Consider the following 21536-nt stretch of genomic DNA (forward strand, 5'->3'; position numbering starts at 1 on the left):
TCTCAACATAACACATTGTTCTACGAGAGAGATACTACTGACTCAGTCTCAGGCCCCCTTGATGTGACGCAGGACCGTAGGAGGGTCTTCAATATAAAAATTCACTTGGCAGTCCCACTCCTCACTTCTCATCAGAAGACAGGTCAGGTCTGGAAGAGCGAGACGTATCTACTGATTATCTTTTATATATTATCTATCTCATATCTATATATTATTTATTATCTATTGTCTTATCTATCTATTATCTATCTATCATCTATCTATTATCTATATATTATCTATCAATTATCTATCATATATCTATTATCTATCATCTATATCTATTATCTATCTATCTTAGATTTATCTTTATATTACTTACCACATATTTTTTCCACTGATTTTTTTAACTTTTTTTTATTTCAGGCATTATTATTTTAATCCCGGCACGTAAGTAATACTAAAACTTGATTAAGTGATTGTATCTGTCATGTAAGCTAAAGATTGTTGTATTGGCTGTGACCCAACCAGACGCCCCTCTTTAGATTAGCAGTAGGTTGTTGTCTGCTTTTGGCAGATGTGAGCGCTAGTTTGCCCCCTTTTCTTTTCCTATGGAGCATTGCCTTTAAGAGAGTAGAAGTTTCGTCTTAACTCCAAGAACAATTGGATGCTATGTGTAGATGTAGCAGAGCTGGATGCAGAATTTGGAACAGTTTACTGCATAATTATAACTTACAGGATTATTATGGATTCGTCATGTAAATCATACTAATAATGGCTCCCAAGTTCAGTGCAGGGAAGATCCAAATTTTTTTGTCTGCAGTTATGTCATCAAATACATCTTGAGTTCTCAACTTTTGTCAAATAGAGATAAGATGACAAATATTATAACTTTGCAGTAAATGTCCTGAATTCTGTTTCAAATGTTGTCAGGTTTGGCTTTATTATAAGGAAATTCTGTGTAGCAGAAATGTGATCAATAAAAATTTGACTTCAACTACCACTAGGGGGAGCTCACTGCATACAGATTTTACAGGAGCTGTAAATCTGTATGCAGTGAGCTCCCCCTAGTGGTAGCTATAAAATGCTGCAATTATAGTGTAAAGGCAGATTAGTGCCAGGCTTTTTTGCCGATGTACAGTAGCTGACAAGGTGCGACTTAGGTCGGCGTCACACTTAGCGTAAGACAATACGGTCCGTTATTTACGGCCGTAATACGCAGAAAAGTCCCCAAAATAGTGGTCCGTATGTCATCCGTAGGCAGGGTGTGTCAGCGTATTTTGCGCATGGCATCCTCCGTATGTAATCCGTATGGCATCCGTACTGCGAGATTTTCTCGCAGGCTTGCAAAACCGACATCTAATGGATTTATGTGCTCAAATGTTCGTTAAAACATATATACAGTATATATATATATATATATGTCATTGAGACACATATATATATATATATTCTGTATTTATATTTAATTCAGCGCGATATATGTTAAAAGCCGGTAATTCAATTGCCGGCTTTTCATTTCTCCTGCACAAACCCGACATGATATGAGACATGGTTTACATACAGTAAACCATCTCATATCCCCCTTTTTTTTGCATATTCCACACTACTAATGCTAGTAGTGTGTATGTGCAAAATTTCGGCGCTGTAGCTATTAAATTTAAGGGTTAAATCGCGGAAAAAATTGGCGTGGGCTCCCGCGCAATTTTCTCCGCCAGAGTAGTAAAGCCGGTGACTGAGGGCAGATATTAATAGCCTAGAGAGGGTCCATGGTTATTGCCCCCCCCCCCCCCTGGCTAAAAACATCTGCCCCCAGCCACCCCAGAAAAGGCACATCTGGAAGATGCGCCTATTCTGGCACTTGGCCACTCTCTTCCCACTCCCTGTAGCGGTGGGATATGGGGTAATGAAGGGTTAATGCCGCCTTGCTATTGTAAGGTGACATTAAGCCAGATTAATAATGGAGAGGCGTCAATTATGTCACCTATCCATTATTAATCCAATTGTTTGAAAGGGTTAAAAAACACACACACACATGATTAAAAAGTATTTTAATGAAATAAACACACAGGTTGTTTTAATATTTTATTGCTCTCTCAATCCATCTGAAGACCCTCGCTTGGAAAAATAATAAACCAACAATATACATACCCTCTGATGAACTGTCAGGTCCAACGAGGTAAATCCATCTGAAGGGGTTAAAATATTTTACAGGCAGGAGCCCTGCTAATGCAGCTGTGCTCGTGCCTGTAAACCCCGGGGACTGAAGGAAATGTAGGTCAATGACCTATAGTTACCTTCAGTCGCGGTGATGCGCCCCTGCTGGCTGTCCTCATGAACTGCAGCCTGGGAACTTTTTCCCACGCTCGAGGTCATATGAGGACATCCAGCAGAGGGCGCATCACCGCGACTGAAGGTAACTATAGGTCATTGACCTACATTTCCTTCAGTCCCCAGGGTTTACAGGCACGAGCACAGCTGCATTAGCAGGGCTCCTGCCTGTAAAATATTTTAACCCCTTCAGAAGGATTTACCTCGTGGGACCTGACAGTTCATCAGAGGGTATGTATATTGTTGGTTTATTATTTTTCCAAGCGAGGGTCTTCAGATGGATTGAGAGAGCAATAAAATATTAAAACAACCTGTGTGTTTATTTCATTAAAATACTTTTTAATCATGTGTGTGTGTTTTTTTAACCCTTTCATACAATTGGATTAATAATGGATAGGTGTCATAATTGACGCCTCTCCATTATTAATCTGGCTTAATGTCACCTTACAATAGCAAGGTGGCATTAACCCTTCATTACCCCATATCCCACCGCTACAGGGAGTGGGAAGAGAGTGGCCAAGTGCCAGAATAGGCGCATCTTACAGATGTGCCTTTTCTGGGGTGGCTGGGGGCAGATGTTTGTAGCCGGGGGGGGGGGGGGGGCAATAACCATGGTCCCTCTCTAGGCTATTAATATCTGCCCTCAGTCACTGGCTTTACTACTCTGGCGGAGAAAATTGCGCGGGAGCCCACGCCAATTTTTTCCGCGATTTAACCCTCAAATTTAATAGCTACAGCGCCAAAATTTTGCACATACACACTACTAACATTAGTAGTGTGGAATATGCAAAAAAAAGGGGATATGAGATGGTTTACTGTATGTAATCATGTCTCATATCATGTCCGGTTTGGGAAGGAGAAATGAAAAGCCGGCAATTAAATTAGCGGCTTTTCACTAACACCGCTGCGTATTTCTTGCAAGTCACACTGCTGGTCCGTGTGGAATCCGTATTTTTCTCGCCCCCATAGACTTTCATTGGCGGTTTTTTTGTGCAATACGGTTGCAAACGCAGCAGGCTGCGATTTTCTACGGCCGTACAAGACCGTATATTACGGATGCGTTATATACGGCTGACAGGAGCAGCCCCATAGAGAATAATTGGGCCGTGTGTAATGCGTTTTTTTACGGACGTATTTTCGGCGCTCATACGTCCGTAAAACTCGCTAGTGTGACGCCAGCCTTAGTAAAAGTTTACAACCTAAGAGATTTTAGTGAAGTGTAGAGATTTCTGTTACAAGAGCTACAATTTTATCAGTGTCTAAACTGAGAGCAGAAGTAAAGACAACCATACACGACACAAAATTCAACTCAATCTGGCGATTTCGATAACATAATCTGCATCCATCCATCCATCTAATGTGTACGCAGGAATGTTTGACGTCTGGGAAAAGATGGATTGGGAATATTTTTTAATATGTCCAATTCTTTTGTTTGTAGGGGAGATAAGCTGCCGCCAGCGGTGTCTGGCAGCTGCTTACTCCCCTCTTCCCATTGAGAACACATGCGTGCTCAGCCAAATTGTGCATGTGTATGGGGTAGGGAGAAATAGCGTAATTCTTTTACCCTTTCTCGACGTGTGATGTGTATATACAGGGTCAAGGAAGAAGGAAACATCCAGCTCAACGAGATAGTGAAAAAACGTGTCGTTCCTTTATTCACTTCAATATATGTGGAGGATAAAACATCCAACAGAAATAAAAACAGTATCAACGCGTTTCTGGTGACAGAGCACCCTTAGTCATGATATCATGACTAAGGGTGCTCTGTCACCAGAAACGCGTTGATACTGTTTTTATTTCTGTTGTTGCTGATGTTTGATCCTCCACATATATTGAAGTGAATAAAGGAACGACACGTTTTTTCACTATCTCGTTGAGCTGGATGTTTCCTTCTTCCTTGATCCTTCTACGCCCTGACACAGCGGTTCCGTGCTCCGAGTATCCAGAGATGTTAACTATGGTGAGCTGGACTTTGCTTTGTTCTATTGTATATACAGGGTGCAGGTATATGGAGATGGCTCAGGAGGCTGAAATTCATAAGGCTGAAATTCATCGTGGAGAGGGACAGGCCTGACATGACGGTGTAAGGAGACTTATAAGCCATGCATGCTACTCTGGGAAATTAAATATGCAAATTGCCTCTTCAGAAAGGAGAAGGACTTGAACTCTAGTGTCACATGTTGGAGTTAGCAATCCTAAAAAGTCACTATCGACCCTTTAATGAGCCTTGTCACATGACTTAGGATAAAAGCCGAACCAGAATATCAATTTGCAGACACTGTGTTTTGGGGTGTTGCTCCTCATCAGTGCAAAGCGTGAGATCTGATCTAGCTGTATTCGATGCTTATAACTGGGATCTAAGGAGTAAGTTTTCTCCTTTTTGAGAGTAAAAAGCTAAGCCTAGCATGTCAATGTAAGGAGACTTATAAGCCATGCAATTCTCCTCTGGGAAATGAAATATGCAAATTGCCTCTTCAGAAAGGAACTCCTTACACTTGCATGTCACTCTCGACAAGGAGAAACATTACCCCTTAGATCACAGTCATAAGTCTCTCATTCAGCCTGACTGGATCATGCATTGCACTGATGAGGAGTAACACCCTGAAACACCGTTTCTGCAAACAGAGATTCTGGTTCGGCTTTTACCCTAAGTCATGCGTCAAGGCTCATTAAAGGGTCGATATTAACTTTTAGGATTGCTAACTCCAATATATGGCACTAGAGTTCAAGTCCTTTTCCTTTCTGAAGAGGCAATTTGCATATTTAATTTCCCAGAGTAGCATGCATGGCTTATAAGTCTCCTTACACCATCATGTCAGGCCTGTCACTCTCCACAAGGAAAAACATTAATTCTTAGATCCCCCTTAAAAATAAACACATTCAAATATAAATGTATTTGATATTAGTGCGACCATGGAATTCTGATTTATCAAAATATAACATTATTTACCCACATGATAAATGTCATAAAACAAAAACGCCAGAAGGGTTAGATTTTGGTCACCGCACTTCTTACAAAATGTGCAGCACAAGGCAATCAAAACATTCTATGTACCCCGAAATGGTGCCAATAAAAATATCAGCTCATTGTGCAAACAAACAAGCCCTCACACAGCTCCATTGACATAAAAGAACTCTCAGAAAAATTTTAAAAAAAGTCCCAAGTCTGAAAAAAATGGCAAAAGAAACCAATTTATTTTTTTTTATTTTCAATTTTTTTAATTATTTTCCCCTACTAAAATAACAACTAAAATAAGTTTGGTAGCGCTGTGATTGTATAGATCTGGAGAATCGTGTCCCTAGGTCTATTATGGATCATGTAATTATTGCTGTACAAAAATACAATAAAAAATAACAATGGTAGAATTGCTTCTTTTTCCACCATTTTTCTACACTTTGATTTTTTTTGCCTGTTTTTTCAGTACATTATATGTAAATGTAGTGGTGTAATTGTAAACGTCAACTCTTTCTGGAAAAAAAAAAACAGCCCGTCATACGACTATGTAGATGAAAAGTGAAAAAGTTAAGGCTCCTGGAAGAAGGGAAAGGAAAAACAAAAGTGCAGAAACCAAAATTTGCCACTGTGAGAAAGGGTTAAAGGAATGTTCACATCTTTATGCTATAAATGTCTGATAGATGTGTGACCCAAACATATGTGGGTATTGGAAACTCCCATAGAAGTGAATGCAGGAAGACACTGACATGCGCGGCCCCCTCTCCATTTATCCACCTCCCCAGACAGATCAAGTTCCCCACATTGGTGCACTTCCCAGCAGTGCAGACAGCATCTATCATGACCTTTGAACAAAAAATTGGCAATGACCCTTTACGCATGGTGTATAAGTCTCCTCACTCTGACATGCCAAGCCCGGCATGTCACTCTCCACAAGGAGAAACGTTATTTCTTAGAATTTGCAAATTGAGTTTCTGGTTTGGATTTTATCCTAAGTTATATATGGCAAGGCTCGTTAAAGGGTCAATATTGCTACTTCCAATAGGTAGTTCCTGTACTCTTACTTTCTGAAGAGGCAATTTATATATTTAATTTCCCAGAGGAGCATTGCATGGCGTATAAGTCTCCTCACTCTGACATGCCAGACTTGGCTTGTCACTCTCCACAAGGAGAAACATTACCCCTTAGGTCCCAGAAATGATCCTTTTAGACTTTACAGCTTCTGGGAGTCAAATATAATTTTTCCATTGATTTACGGCAAGCAGAGATCTTGAAAATGGTGCAGAATTGAAACACAAAGTAAATAACTAAATTACATAACTTCTGATTTTATAAAAAGTGCAAACATTTAATAAACTAATTTAATATAGTGATAAACCTAAATCGATATACATCTCGCCAGCCAGACGGAGGAAACTCTTATTTAATCAATTTGTAAGGATTGAACAATAGATAGAATCACAGCAAGAATTAAAGGGAAAATAGTCAGCACTTACTGCTAGCATCCCTTTATGAAGAGCACTTACAACAACTAAGCTGCACTGTCATCTCCCCCGTGTAGACGGCTTTGGATGAATCATCAGAAAGGCATTTACAAGGCTGCAGGCTTTGGATGAATCATCAGAAAGGCATTTACAAGGCTGCAGAGTGCAAAGACATGAAGGAGGCGAGACTGACCAAGGTCAATGAGAATAAACCTTTGTAATCGTCACACTCATGTTACAGGCAGTGAACTGGTTAATAGACTGCGGGGTAGATCGGTTTTGTAAGCCTGGCCATACATATCAAATCCATGTCAGGGAGACCATGCGACCATTCTTTGAGCATCTCAGTTTTTTAAAGGGTTGGACATGTTGGATTTCAGCATGCCTGATCCTTTTTTTTTTTTCGCAGGAGATAATCTATTTACTGTCTTTTTGTGGGGGTGTCGGAAAAAGCTTTAGGAGCTTTATTAGGGTGCATCCACATGGGGCTAATCTGTAGTTGATTTTCTGCAGCAGAAGAAATTTTGCAATAAATCTGCAAAAAATAAAATCCGCAGTTGAGATTAACATGTCAGTCGATTGATACGGCAGATTTTTTAATTTCTTAATATCTCATAAATATTCCTTCTACTGTAATATGCAAGAAAATCAGCTGTGTATTCGACACCACGGCTAATGGCCACCGTTCTCCCAAAGCACCCGAGCCTTGGACCATAAAGGGGGACTCCGTTCCCACTCACGCGTCCACAATGAACCACGCCACACTTTATGCTGCCACCACGCGCCGTTTTACCAGGCCAGCAAGACGCCTGCTCTGCTCAGCACACTGGAGCCCATGCACACCCAGCTTTTCCAAGCTCCTGAACTTTACACCACTTAACCCCTGGCTGCAAGGTAACACAACCAAGCTATTATTTCTCCCCGATATCATGGGTACATTAGAGCAACGAGTGACAAAAATATAACATTTTTGATTTAATATATAAAAAAATAGTACAGCGCTTAAAAAAGATTACAAAGGTGAAATAATAATAAAAAAACAGATAAAAGCAAAAACAGTATTAAATAAGAAGGATAAAACACAGATACTTCTTACAGATCAGATCCATGAGAACTCCTGGCCGCGGGAAATAGGGACAGTTCTGCACATAATACAGAATACATGGTTCTCCTCCAGATATTAATGATGTTATAAGGGGTCTTACAAGACTCCTCACTCCTGAGAGGGGGACGGCTGATTAGATTCGATTCTTATCCAGTTTTAGCCCTCATTTCTGCTGAGGGTCACATGTTTGCCAGAAACCTCCTAGAATAGCAGTGTGGCGGTCATCTTACCGAATATCCTTCAAGCATTCTGTACATACCACACATGAATATGATAGATCCATAAATCACGGAGATATTATTGCCTTCCTGTGGGTCGCCAGCTGTCAAAACTTTAGCAGTTTTACCCATAGATGCGAACAGGCTCCCTGATCATGAATATGTCCATAGAAAACCCCTTAAAATATTGTTTTAGCTTGTCCTCTATGGGCAGTACAGGCAGAGCAGCTGCCCAAGGTGAAAGCATCGATGCCCCAAAATGGTTATCCAACATTGATAGCTACCCGTTATATACCATGTGTACACACTCCAGGTCTGCTGTCCATCAGATAACCTGCTTCAATTACCTGTTCAGAGCTGGGAATGCAGCCAGTGACCCAATGCCCCCAGCCATTGATGTGTATAACTCATAACCCCACTTATGACAGCCACCTTAATACTTTAGAAGGACGGCTCCAGTTTTAGTTTATATAAATATTCTAATACAAGAATAAATCCAGAGCATTCTTTGTGTTATCCCGTTCCTTTTTTACTCTTCTTTGAAATGTGCAGATAAATTAAAAAAAAAGAAAGGAAACTTGCCTCTTCAGAGAGGAGGAAGACTTGAACTCTAGCGCCACCTATTGGAGAAGAAATTGTAAAAGTCAAAATCGAGCCTTGCCACATGACTTAGGATAAAAATAAGAACAGAAACTTTATTTTCAGAAATGTGTTTTGGGGTGTTTGCCCCTCATGAGCGCAAAGCAGGAAGTCTGAGTTAGCTAGGTAGGGTCAATATTGTCTTTACTATCCCTGTTCTCTCCCTCCCCGCAGAGGATATTTGCTTATTTAAATTCTCAGAGGAGCATTACATGGCCTAGAACTCTTATGCAGTCTTGGCATTCTCCAGAAGGAGAGATGTTACACTTTAGAACGTCTGTCAGAGGTCTCCCCCAACCAAATAACATTTCCTGCTTTGCACTGATGAGGGGCAAACATCCCGAAACACGTGTCTGCAAATAGTGTCTAGTTTAGCTTCTTATCCTAAATGAAGTGACAAGGCTCGTTAAAGGGTTGATATCGACCTTTAGGATTGCTACTTCCAAGCGGTAGTGCTAGAGTTTCCATATTTATAATCCCAGAGGAGCCTTGCATGGCCTTTAAGTCTTCAATAAGGAGAAATGTTCCCCTTTAGACCCCATAAAAGAAATGGATGCTAACAATCTCATTGGCCACTACAAAGTTTAGTTTAGACAGTGTCTAACAAATAATTGTAACAACCAGCTGCATGGTTTTTTTAAATTCATTTCCAGGAAGAATTACGGAGGAATAACACACAATGTTAGATAAATGGGTTTCAGACAGTATACTATCGATCGCCTATCCTTATATATATTGATGTGGGTCGAACTCATAGGTTTTCTGCAGACTAAAGTGAAAGAAACTGAGCTAAAATACCAGGAAGAACCACCTCCAAACTTATGGTGAGGTGCTTGGTAAACAATCAAGGGGAGGTGATGCCTAAAAAATGCTGACGGGTCCACTGCTGTTTACACCAGACCTATGTGTCGTCACAGCTCCTGCTGTTATAACTTGCTCCGTTCTATCTGCCCTTTGTCTTCTGCTGTCTGTAGGTCATCAAGAAGTTGTGTAGTCTCGAAACATGCAGATGCACATTTCACATTTCTTTTTTACTTGATTTTTAGACAATAGTTATGGAATCTCCGAGTAGCTGGTGTCTTCAGCTGATCTACTTACTTATGGTGACCTCAATTTATGCCAGATCTGTGTATACTAAAGAACCCCACAAACGCCTACACTCCGGGAACCTCGGAGAGATTGACCACGAGTGCTGGGAAGCGGCGTCACGTAAGCTGGTGGAGATGAAGAAGCTCAGAGTGGCAGATACTATCATGGGGCTCTGGGACTTCATGATCTACTTGAAAGAATCAACCAATCCCAAACATAACACGCTTTTTGACGGTTTGGCGCAGGACTTCTGGGACATTTATGTAGACTGTGTCCTCTCGAGGTCTCACGGGGTGGGAAGAAGACAAGCGACGGCTCCAAATTTGCCCCTTTATCTACAAAAACCTATAAAAGGTAATTCCAGCAAAGTGAGTACATATCTATAGCAATGACATGAATAAAACTGGGTTAAAGCCAAACCGATTGGCCGACATAAAAAAAGCAACATGGTGAAATGAAATAAAGGATTGTGAGTTTTGAAGGATTATATATTTCAAATACATCTTAAGGGGTCAACAAATAGTCATTGGATCCTTCCTGGAAATCAGCGAGTGCATACTTACCACCATAAGTGCTGGGGAAACAAGTCCCTGCTGGGAATACTCCTGAACGATCCCCCCTGGGAATACCCCTGATCTGTCCCCCCTGGAAATACCCCTGCACCATCCATCCGGGGAATACTCCTGATCCGTCCCCCCTGGGAATACCCTTGATCCGTCCCTCCTGGGAATACCCTTGATCCGTCCCTCCTGGGAATACCCCTGCATCATCCCTCCTGGAAATACCCTTGATCCGTCCCCCCCTGGGAATACCCTTGATCCGTCCCTCCTGGGAATACCCCTGACCCGTCCCTCCTGGGAATACCCCTGCATCATCCCTCCTGGAAATACCCTTGATCCGTCCCCCCCTGGGAATACCCTTGATCTGTCCCTCCTGGGAATACCCTTGATCCGTCCCTCCTGGGAATACCCTTGATCCGTCCCTCCTGGGAATACCCCTGCACCGTCCCTCCTGGAAATACCCTTGATCCGTTTCCCCCTGGGAATACCCTTGATCCGTCCCTCCTGGGAATACCCTTGATCCGTCCCTCCTGGGAATACCCCTGCACCGTCCCTCCTGGGAATACCCCTGATCCGTCCCTCCTGGGAATACCCCTGCATCGTCCCTCTTGGGAATACCTCTGCATCATCCCTCCTGGGAATACCCGATCCGTCCCCCCTGGGAATACCCCTGATCCGTCCCTCCTGGGAATACCTCTGCATCGTCCCTCCTGGGAATACCCCTGACCCGTACCTCCTAGGAATACCCCTGCATCGTCCCCCTGGGAATACCCTTGATCCGTCCCTCCTGGGAATACCCCTGCACCGTCCCTCCTGGGAATACCCCTGATCTGTCCCTCCTGGGAATACCTCTGCATCATCCCTCCTGGGAATACCCCTGATCTGTCCCTCCTGGAAATACCCCTGCATAATCTCTCCTGGGAATACCCCTGAAACGTACCTCGTGGGAATACCTCTGGTCCGTCCTTCCTAGGAATACCCCTGATCCATCCCTTCTGGGAATACCCCTCATCTGTCCCATCAAGGAATACCCCTGATCCGTCCCACCTGGGAATACCCCAGTATCGTCCCTCCTGGGAGTACCCCTGATCTGTCCATCCTGGGAATACCCCTGCATCGTTCCTCTTGGAAATACCCCTGATCCGTCCCTCCTGGAGATACCCCTGCATCGTCTCTCCTGGAAATACCCCTGATTCGTCCCCCCTGGGAATACCCCTGCATCGTCCCTCCTGCAAATACCCCTTACCCGTACCTCCTGAGAATACCCCTGATCCCTCCTGGGAATACCCCTGCATCGTCTCTCCTGGGAGTACTCCTGAAACGTACCTCCTGGGAAAACCCAGAACCGTCCCTCGTGGGAATACCCGACTCACCCACGAAACAGTCACTTTTGGGCTGGGTTCATGCAAACCCCACCAATGCCCCAAATTTGCTGTGACTGTATCTGAAAATTCTGGACAGTCCTGGCAAATTCATAACAATTGACAACTACACAGGCGATTGGCCGTTGGATATACAATTTGAGGCATGATTAAAGGGTATCGATGCACCCGCTCCCTTAGTGACACATTCTCTTTAATGTCCGGGACAGAAAACTGTATAACAACACAGACAATTTTCATCCTTGTGTCTCTTTTTTACACCCATGTGACTGACGTCCTCTTGCGATCATTTTACATCTACACTCAAAGATGTCCATGATCAAATACAGTTTCCTGGGTTAGTAATGAAAATCTTGCAGCACCTGTCACATTTTTTTTTTACTAAATCACTGATACTATAACATGAATATTACCTGTTAAAGAATAACTAGACGTGATGATGGCAGTGATGGGTCCGTTCCCGTCTCCTCCTCTGAGCGTTCGGCGGTGCTGAGCTGTCCATCACTGCCATCATCTGTACTCCAATTCTGATAGCAATGCAACTGAAGGCAAGAATATAGACTGGGGAAAACTAGGGGTTTGGAAGTTGCTTTAATGCAAAGTATATATAGTTTTTTTTTACAGCAATGAAGATAAATTCCCTAATAAAGTGAATTGCAAAGTTTCATAACTTTCCTTCCTAATCAAAACGATTACGGTATTATTAAAAAAAAGTGTAGTTATTCTTTAAGGACTCTTGACGAAAACTCTTAAAAGTAGTCTGTCAGCAGCTGTCACTATTTTAGCAGCAGAATGCTTTTAAATATAGCTATAATCCAGTGCACTCCAATACAATCAGTGTTTTATCAGCAGGAGATTATCACTGCCTGACTAGGTCTCCGTGCACACCAGTCAGGTCGATCTGCGTAACTCCGCCCCCCCACCACTGATTGGCAGCTTGCTGACAAAGTATAGTACACAGAAAGCCAATCGGTGGTGTGGGTAGGATTACTCACAGCTCAGCATTCTGAGCACTGCTACATCTACAGCAGAGAAAACAGGGATTCTGACAAAACTGTACTAAGCAGAGCAGTAGGTGATACCAGCTCATGCTGCTCTCAGATTAGAATATTAGATAGTAAAAACCTGCTGAAAATCTCTTACATAGAATTAAATGATGAAATTCAACCTGCGGCCACCAGCAGGGGGCGCTGAGGAGATTACTACATAATTATATACACAGTATGCTGTAAGCTCTTCAGCTCCCCCTGGTGGCTGCTGGGAGCAGACAGAATGTAATTATTCACTACTAAGCCGGGGATTTGAAGATCTTTATCTGAAAAACAAAGCTCTGATGGCTATAATAATATATTAAGAAATTAATCCGCTATGAATTTTGGACAACAAAATTATAAAAGGTGGAGATTCACTTTAAGGATATAATAACTTTTTTTTTTTTTATCTTCTGCACAGGAATCCCTTTAATAAAACCCTGTTTGTAACGTGACAAGAGGAATCGTGTCATATTTGGAGGCATTGTGTAACGTATTTGCTGAAATCGGTGTTCGTCTGAGAAGGTTGTCATGTCGGAGTCTTTATTCTATACCAAGGTTGCCTTCTTTATCTATTAAAAATGTTCCGCCGTAAGACGATCTCTCAGGTAGGCCACGGATTCCCACCCGCAGAAAAACCAAATGACCGTCCAATAATCTTCATCGAAAAATGTGAATTTAGCAGAATGTGACATTTTTTTTTGTATTATTACCAAATTAAATACTGGATTTGTCATAAGTGAAGATAAGTGACCTGCATGCTGTATTTTATCAATATGGAATTTATTTATATAATTCAATAAAGATTTGACATATTTTTGGTACCCAAAAATTGTGTTATTTATTACATTTCTCTATTTGCAATTCTGTGCGCATAATTATATCTTAATAGTGGTAACAGCATTGTTTTTCCAAATTTCCTCCACATTTTAAAAATTATTATTTTTTTTTATTTTTATATTTTTATCAAATTATTTTTATTAAACAATTTTAAAATAATAATAATAAAAAAAACAACAAACAAAAAAACATTCTGACTACCTGCAGCCACCACTAGGGGGAGCTTATGGGCTTTTTACAGTCTGGCATACATTGACCTCAATAATAACACAGGTGTGCAGTGAGCTCCCCCTAGTGGTGGCTGCATTCAATGAGAATTTTATCATTTATGTCTATGAAAATGCTGAGGATTCAGTGCTCTATAATGGTAAAAACGGCCCACTATAAAGATAGATTAGAAAATGATTAATCTCTTAAATTACATGCATTTTAAAAAAATATATGTTTTCTAGGAGTAACTAAACTTTAAAGAAGTTTTTTCAGATTTGGCAGGCACTTTAATTGCCTGTAGATCAGTGTGGGTCCAAGCATTCAGACCCCCGACGATCGTTCAATAGACCCAAGTGCCAAAAATTTCTGCTGTACATGTAATCAATCAAGGAGGGTCTGGAGTACATTTGTGAAAAAGTTTTGTGACTTTTTGAAAAGTTTCGATTGATGGATCAGCTGAAAGTATCTGGAAAGCCTAAACCCTGCCCACAATGACGAACATAAAAATCCCCAATGCTAAGGTCCCCTGAGGCTTCTCCGGGGCCGTCTTATCAGATTTATATGGAGAATTTTTCCATTACCCAGGCAGCGCGTAAAATCCAAAATCCGAGGCAGAATGATGATACAAATCCTATTATTTCTAGAAGCCTTGCATTTTTATTCAGAGTACGTATACAGACTGGAAATAGAAGTGAGGCTTATAGATACCGATATATACACACATACGAACCTCTAATATTAAAGCATCCTGCTATCCACTCACTGTGTGACTACAGCTCCACACATGCCATAATAATAATAATAATAATAATAATAATAATAATAAAGGAGCTCCTGTGTGAATGCGCACTATTACTCCATTTATACAGGAGGCATGGGGATTGCGGGGGGTCCCAGGAGTCGGACCCTCACCAATCATACATATATCGATGAACCTGGGTCCCATCATTTTTCGGCCTAACGTGAGCACCTCTAGGTGCCGTACATTATCACATCCAATCACTTCTATTGCAATGCAAATGAAATGTCAAAGCAACTTCTGTAATTTAGTCTTTGAAAACTTTCCACAGATGTGTGTTTACATCTGTGTCTCCATGGTAACAGACTACAAACAAACACATTGTATCAAAAACTAGAGAACATGGAGTGCAAAAAACACCAGCAAATGTAGAAAAGTAAAAACAGTATTTTATTAAATTTAGGACATACAGAAAATAACCCAATCACAATAAATAATACAAAAAAGAGGGAAAAAATAAGAAACCTACTAGCACAGCAGGTAAAATGGACCAGTAATTAAATATCAGTTAGGGCAGGTGCAGCAAAAAACGGATCTGGGGGGAGGAGTAATGGGTACAGCATTCTGGCTCTGCGCATAAGTACAGTGCTGTACAGCAGGCAGGACCCAGGATATTTGTACTTATGGGTAAGTGACGGCATTCTACTGATACGTATAGGGGGTTTGGATTTTTTACTGTTGGCAGCATCCATAGTGGCTTATGCGCAGAGCCAGAATGCTGTACCCATTACTCCTCCCCCCAGATCCGTTTTTTGCTGCACCTGCCCTAACTGATATTTAATTACTGGTCCATTTTACCTGCTGTGCTAGTAGGTTTCTTATTTTTTCCCTCTTTTTTGTATTATTTATTGTGATTGGGTTATTTTCTGTATGTCCTAAATTTAATAAAATACTGTTTTTACTTTTCTACATTTGCTGGTGTTTTTTGCACTCCATGTTCTCTAGTTTTTGATATATTTCAGGAGTAGCACACCTATGATTATAGTGGTGCCATTTATGCACTCACAGAGAGAGCAGGGCTTTGGCCCCTCTCAGTCTGGATATTTTGCTATATTTGTTGTGATTTGTGTTCTAAACAAACACATTGTAGTCTGATCCTGAAATCCTATTCCCTTCTATGTTTTAAGCTGCAGAATGTACCTTATCAAGAAGGACAAAAAATGGCAGCGTATGACTGATAGAGCAGACTACACAGGGCTTGTTTGTAGTCTTAGAAAAAAAGGAAAAAAGTTACCACAGACACATATGGCTGCACATTTGGATATATTTCTAATAGGGTGATTCGCCCCCTTTTTTTTATTTTACCAAGGGCCTGAGTGTGTTCTAAAAATAATAAAAAGAACAAACATATAGACCCCCTGCTGCTCCTCCACACCGCTGCCCAGGTCCCGCACCAGCCTCCTTCCTTCACTTCTAGTCTTGTCCGCCCGCGTTTATTGCAGTCAATCATTGGTAGAGGGAATTTAGTAACGCAGAACCGTGAGTATCAGTGAATGTATTTTTAATGCACACTCAGGTTCTTGGCGAAGTAGAGAAAAAGGTGGACAATACAGGCCCTTTACTGTTGTAGCTTTGCAGAGAGTTAAAGGCGTGTTTCACATCTTGTACAATGGCATAAAATTATAGTAGATGGGTATCCCACCGAAAAAACCTGCATTCATCTCTAGAACAGAGCCCCACAGTGCCCTGCATCAGTGGAAAAGGTGGCCAGAATTCCCTTACAAATTGATAGTAATTCCGACCACCTCTCTGCTAACGCCGGCATTCGACAGGCCCCCTTTCTCGAGATTCTGTTGGAAGAACTGGCATGTACTAAACAGTTATGATATATCCTGTGGGTATGCTACCAAGGTGCAATATGTGAATAGCCCTTTATGAGAGCATTGCTAAAAAAAAAGAAAAAGACTGAAATATCAAGTAGAGAGTGGCGAATACTCCCAATGTATGATACAAGCAGTGAGAGACCATGCGATGAATGTGTCCGTACATAGAATCCTGTCTGTTCCTTTATTCCTCCATTTTCACACCTTTGGTCTTTTGCAGAGCTCCTCCCCGGATATGAACCCTCTTGAGGGCAAGTTCTGTATCAGCGAGCGGCCCCCCGATAAGTCTAGATGGGGTGCTCTCCACAGTCACAACAGGGCCGCAGCCAACCTACAAAACAACAAATGGATTTTTAATATTAAGTATTTCCCAAGCAAATTCTCATCTGCAAAGTATTTATAGTATGTACGATGTATGGGGCTCTCACTAATGCAATGATTTATTTTTTAGCCAAAGACAAGAGAAATAAACAAAAGAAGGATTTCGAAGGCCGGGGTCACACTTGCGAGTTCAATGCGAGAAACTCGCGCGAGTCTCCCGCAGCGTGCGGCTGCATAGAAATAAATGCAGCCGCACGCTCTGGTCCCAAGTACCAGCGGTGTCGGGTATTGATGCGAGAGACTCGCGAGTTTCATCACACTCCCAAGTATGACCCCGCCCTAATACTCATTTATTTTAGATACATTTTTTTTTCTAGAAAAGGGCCTAAAATCTTCACTTTGTCTGGCTTTAGAGATCAGGGGTGGGCAGAGTAGGCAGTTGTCTAGGGCATCATTTAGGGAAGAGTGCAATTTATGAAAGAAATATGAAATAAGTGCAAATATAAAATAAGGGGACCTCTATCTCCAGTCACTTGTGCAATAAGCAGGTACCAGGCACCTGTCCTGTTCTCATGAACAGTAACCGGCGATCATGCACATTGCAAACTGCACAGTACGCGAAGCTGGATCAGCAGTTTAAAGGTTTTTTTTACTAATCGGGGTTACCCCGTATAACTAGGGATTGGTGTGAAAAAGTGCAACATGGGAAAATAAAACCACTGTCTATCTCATTGTCGCACCAATGGGAGTTTTGGCATTTTTACGCCAGGTTTGAAACGCTTTGACAAATTGTTTTAAAAGACGCTGGAGCTTTGCAGAGAGGGGAATTCATCACAATTTACGCCATAAAAGTGGTGGAAATTGAGACAGAAATTTGACGCTGAAAAATGCAACAAATTCATTGAGATATGACACCTCCGAGTGAATTTGACGCGTCATATGTCAGCGCCCTCTTCATCAAGACTTATGTGTGTCATCGGTCCTGATGAATTGGAGCAACAATGTTTTCATTGCATTTTTTGGGTGTTTTTTGCTACATAAATCTGACCAAAAAATGATTATCTTCACTAAAATGGTAACACAAATGCATTGAAATTATCACTCGGGAAAATGTCCTTGTACTTTCTTCGTTCACGTTACCGTAGTATTGAGGTTTGGGATCTGGGTGGAGTGGACGGTTGTATTCTGTGGTCTTGCTTTAGGTCTTGAGGATTCAATGGATTTTTCCTGGAGTCGTTTTGCTTTCTGAAAATAATCCCAAAATATATATTAATAATCACAGAACCATAGATTCCGGTTTACTGAGCGGCAGACGTGGATCATCACATTTATAGGTTACTTCCTTCGACAAATCTGCAGGATAATCAGACATCAGACTGATGAACTATTGCAAAAGTCACGAGTCCCCCACGGGCAGACCGTGGTCCAAGCCGAGACCACAGATGCCAGCTGACCGGACCCTCCAGATGGCCGTCAAAGACTGGACAATAGTAGTGGAGGACGTGGGTCCTGAGTTTTTCTTATCAATGGGGCTCCCAATGGTCAATCATACATGTATCACTGACCCCACGGTTCTGTGAGAAATGTTCTTTATAGTCCGACCCTTCTAGGGTGTCACTGTCTCTTGTTTTTGACTCTTCGATATTCCATTTGCCTCCCCCGCTTTCCTGCCTGGTTTTTGATTACATTTAGGGTCTCTAGTCTGATTAATCTTTAGGGACCTGTTCTGGGGCCTGAATTCATTTTATGAATTGAGGTCTGAATTAATTTCAATGGGGTCTAAATAATTTTAGGGGTTTGTTCAGGGGGTCTCATCTAAAATGTGAGTTTATCTTAAGGCGATGGGGTGAAGACTGAATAATTTTAGGGGCTTGGGGTGGGAATAAATTTCCGGGTCTGGCGTGGGGTCAGTTACAGGGTCTGAAAATTTGGGGCTGCTCTGGGCAATGATTCGTTTCAGATATCTGGTTTATGAATCCATTTTAGAGGTATGCGGATATAAATTAATTTTAAGGGTCTGATTAATTTTAGCAGTCTTTTTTTTTAGTGTGAATTAATGTTTGGGGTCTGAAATGCAGACTGAATTTATTTTTAGGGGGATGGTCTGATTAATTTTAGGGGTTTGGCCTGGGGCCTGAATAATTTTAAGAGTCTGTTCTAGGGTCTGATTTACTTTTCGGAGGCTGGTCTAGGCTCTGATTACTTTTAGTGGTCTGTAAATTATGTAATTTCAGGGGTCTGAATGAGGTTCGGGATCAGTAGTACATAAAAGGGAAAAATATGAAACTTACTAATAATCTCACATGTAAAGCGCCATGGAATAAATGGCGCTATAATAATAAATAATAATAATAATATGCATGAAAAAGGAAGGTGGCCCTGATCTCGTGGTATCAGCATTAGTCCTAGGTCTCGGCACCTCCTCTTCTGGCATGTGACTAGTGACATGTGAAGAGGGGACTGTCTCACTGGCTCATTTTAATAGCTAAGCCAGCCTCCTTCTCTGTCTCAGGGTCATCCGGATGGCATAGCTATTGAAATGAGGTAGGGTGAGCGGACCATACCAAAAACTAGTTACGTCCCCCTCACCTAGGTTCTCAGCTTGTGGGAAAGTGCTAAAGAACAATTCTCAACTTTTTAGTGTTGGTCCTGACATTTACATTATTACATGGGGCTGCCACCAATTCACTATGTAACCGTACAACAAATATAATTACCTTTAAAGCTTCATAATTCGATGTTCTCGCCAGGAAATTATCCCAGGATTTCATTACTATTTCCCTCTGCTTGTGGTTTACTTTTATCTACGAGTGAAAAATAATTTCAATGTATTAGAAATAGGGGATGAAATCCAGCGATGACAAGACAGCAATGACATCACGCCACAGTGATAAGACAGTGATGACATCACGCCACAGCGATTACATCATGCCTCAACGATGACATCACGCCAAGCCAGCTAATCAAAAGAGAATTTTGTCTTTTAAATGATACTCACCAATTCAAGTCTACTGGTGCACAAAAAACAAGTATTCCACACGGAGCCACAGTATAGCATCCGATTTTTAGGGATAATTGCAATTATTTAACATAGGAAACTGTATTTTTCCTTGTAAATTATTAATAACAGCTGATGTTGAAAACAAAATTACAAATGGACAACAAATGAGAAAAAAATTGTCTGAGATTTCTGGAAAAATCTTGATGATTTTTTATTCACTTGTGCAAACTTGGCTTTAGGGTGACAGCACACACAAGGCGCTTACTGATACAGATTTCCTCCAAAAACTGCTGAGGTCAGATGGGGATGAAATGCAATGCAAACACTGATTTTTATGCTTGTTGCTCTTTTTTTTTCTTTTCAAAAGTGCAGGAAGGTCTCAGTATGTTTTTCTTTACAAAAAATAAATTCTGCAAATAAAAAAAAAACCTGAAAAAATTGCATTCGTATACCGAATAAAAAAAAAATCCACCAGACTTTTTTCCAAAATATCAGGAATTTCATGTATTATTTTTAAAGTCCTAAAAACTGTGTGTGTGTGAAGAACCCTTAGTGACGCTGACGGTAACCGTCTCTGTCATGATTCCCAATGGCAGGGACATGGGCAAAAACGGACTAGCTCTAGGAAGATGGTATCTCAGGTAACCGCGATGCTGAACCTAACACGCAAATAAAAGTAGCCAGGGGGTGTGCCTACGTTGTATCCCTAGACACCTCGCGCCAGCCGGAGAGCTAACTACCCCTATAAGAGGAATACACAGACCTGGCTTGCCTCCAGGGAAACCCCAAAAGTTATAGTAGCCCCCCACATGTAATAACAGTTAGGTAAGAGGAAAACACAAACGCAGTATGAATATAGATTCAGCAAAGTGAGGCCCTCTGACTAGATAGATGAAAATACAAAAGAGGACTTCGCGGTTACCTCAAAACCCTAAGCAGCCATCCTGAAACCACCTTAACTCCGTTATCAACTCATGACACCGGAGTAGTAATTTCAGATCACTAGAGCTTCCAGCAGCACGAGAAATATTAATGCATGCTGGACAAAACAAACACAAAAAGCCAAAGATTTCAACTTAGCTGAATTGCAGACTTGGAGCAGGTAGCAAGCAACAGAGATGCTCTGGTAACATTGATTGCCGGCACTAGAGTGACTGAGAAGCCAGACTAAATAGGAAACTCCCAATTTCCTGATGAAAACAGGTGCACTGGAAACACAAGACCAAAGTCAACCAGTACCACCAGTAGCCACCAGAGGGAGCCAAAAACAGAATTCACAACAGTACCCCCCCCCTTAAGGAGGGGGCACCGAACCCTCATGAGAACCACCAGGGCGATCTGGATGCGCCCTATGAAAGGCGCGAACCAAATCAGAGGCATGAACATCAGAGGCAGTCACCCAAGAATTATCCTCCTGACCGTATCCCTTCCATTTAACCAGATATTGAAGTCTCCGTCTGGAAATACGAGAGTCCAAAATCTTCTCCACAACATACTCCAATTCACCCTCCACCAGCACAGGAGCAGGAGGCTCAACAGAAGGAACAACCGGTACCTCGTACCTCCGCAACAACGACCTATGGAAAACATTATGAATGGTGAAAGATGCTGGAAGGTCCAAACGAAAAGATACAGGATTAAGAATCTCCAAAATCCTATAAGGACCTATGAACCGAGGTTTGAACTTAGGAGAAGAGACCTTCATAGGGACAAAACAAGAAGACAACCACACCAAGTCTCCAACACGGAGATGATGACCCACACGACGATG

General features: G+C 41.7%; 2 protein-coding genes across 4 annotated transcripts in view; one reads left to right on the plus strand and one right to left on the minus strand.

Moving 5' to 3' along the window:
• Positions 1 to 402: 402 nt before the first annotated feature.
• On the plus strand, positions 403 to 14998 carry FAM237B (family with sequence similarity 237 member B). Of its 2 annotated transcripts, XM_077271811.1 has the most exons (3): positions 403 to 429; positions 9756 to 10152; positions 13193 to 14998. In XM_077271811.1, the coding sequence occupies exons 2-3, from the start codon at positions 9765 to 9767 to the stop codon at positions 13219 to 13221; spliced, it is 417 nt and encodes a 138-aa protein (XP_077127926.1). In that variant the 5' UTR covers positions 403 to 429; positions 9756 to 9764; the 3' UTR covers positions 13222 to 14998. The 2 variants fall into 2 exon arrangements, with proteins under 2 accessions (XP_077127926.1, XP_077127925.1); XM_077271810.1 differs by lacking the exon at positions 13193 to 14998 and having other exon boundaries at positions 9756 to 10226.
• Positions 14999 to 15553: 555 nt separating this feature from the next.
• The window catches only part of CFAP69 (cilia and flagella associated protein 69), a 42789-nt gene continuing 36806 nt past the window's right edge, over positions 15554 to 21536 (minus strand). For both annotated transcript variants that reach the window (XM_077268277.1, XM_077268278.1), the window contains 3 exons: positions 19482 to 19568; positions 17905 to 18009; positions 15554 to 16774 (listed from right to left, as the gene is read on the minus strand). In XM_077268277.1, coding sequence (XP_077124392.1) covers positions 16628 to 16774; positions 17905 to 18009; positions 19482 to 19568 — 339 coding nt within the window. In that variant the 3' untranslated portion in view covers positions 15554 to 16627. The remainder of the gene's footprint in view (positions 16775 to 17904; positions 18010 to 19481; positions 19569 to 21536) is intronic.

Source organism: Ranitomeya variabilis, chromosome 6, assembly GCF_051348905.1.
Source record: "Ranitomeya variabilis isolate aRanVar5 chromosome 6, aRanVar5.hap1, whole genome shotgun sequence".
Classification (NCBI taxonomy): Eukaryota; Metazoa; Chordata; class Amphibia; order Anura; family Dendrobatidae; genus Ranitomeya; species Ranitomeya variabilis.

Bases quoted from the DNA above. Each gene is read 5' to 3' on its own strand.
- FAM237B (XM_077271810.1), top strand. From the start codon at position 9,765: ATGGAATCTCCGAGTAGCTGGTGTCTTCAGCTGATCTACTTACTTATG.